This window comes from Myotis davidii, unplaced genomic scaffold (assembly GCF_000327345.1).
Source record: "Myotis davidii unplaced genomic scaffold, ASM32734v1 scaffold269, whole genome shotgun sequence".
In the NCBI taxonomy this organism is placed as follows: domain Eukaryota; kingdom Metazoa; phylum Chordata; class Mammalia; order Chiroptera; family Vespertilionidae; genus Myotis; species Myotis davidii.
In genome coordinates this window covers 128,594-129,386 of record NW_006383008.1, presented here as the reverse complement: position 1 = coordinate 129,386, position 793 = coordinate 128,594, and the positions used below count along the sequence as shown (strand labels likewise).

Sequence of the window (793 nt, the reverse complement as noted above, 5' to 3'; positions counted from 1 at the left end):
GGGGAAAAAAGGTGGACCCACACCCCCTATCCACCCACCCAATCCTTCCAAGTGGTTGTGATCCATAGTGCGCAGGGGCCAGCCCCTGCCCCCAAACCCCTACCCCCTCCTGGCCAGTCGGCTGGGGAGACAGATGGGGGGCGGGGCGCTTTGGAGAAGGGCGGTGGAGGCCCCAGGGTGGAGAAGGAGGGGAGGTGAGATCTAAGAGAATCTGAATCAGTGGCGAGGGGGCACTGGAGGAGGGCTAGGAGGACTCCGCGCCCGGGAGGGGGGCAAGGAGGAGGAGTAGCTCTGCGCCAATCAGCGGCGCCGGCCTGGGAGGTTGCTAGTGGTATCCACGTAAATCAAAGGGCGCGGAGCCAATGGGAGGGGGCGGAGGGGGCGGGGCCCAGGCGCGTGCCGCTGCAAGCCGGCTCTGCCAAGAGAGCGGGAGAGAGCTGGAGAGAACAGGGAGAGGGGGGCGCGCAGAGCTAGTCTGAGAGTGAGCGAAGCAAGAAGGAGGGAGAGGAGAAAGAGCGAGGGCGGGCGAGAGGCAGTGGCGGCGGCAGCAGCAGTAATAGCACGAGCAGCCAAAGAAGGCGTCGGAGCAGGCGTCGTCGAGCTGCCCGCTGGGGGAGAGAGAGAGCGAGGGAAGAGAAGAGCCCGAGGCGAAAAAGTAACTGTCAAATGCGCGGCTCCTTTAACCTGAGCGCTCAGTCCGGCTCTGAGAGTCATGGCGACCGCAGCGTCTAACCACTACAGCCTGCTCACTTCCAGCGCCTCCATCGTGCACGCCGAGCCGCCGGGTGGCATG

The 793-nt window shown here is 65.2% G+C and overlaps 1 protein-coding gene across 1 annotated transcript in view; it reads left to right on the top strand.

Annotated features, from left to right (window-relative positions):
- Window positions 1-712: 712 nt before the first annotated feature.
- The window catches only part of POU3F2 (POU class 3 homeobox 2), a 3,763-nt gene continuing 3,682 nt past the window's right edge, over window positions 713-793 (top strand). Inside the window, exon 1 of the mRNA XM_006778273.2 lies at window positions 713-785. Within this exon, the coding sequence (XP_006778336.1) occupies window positions 713-785 (73 nt within the window). The remainder of the gene's footprint in view (window positions 786-793) is intronic.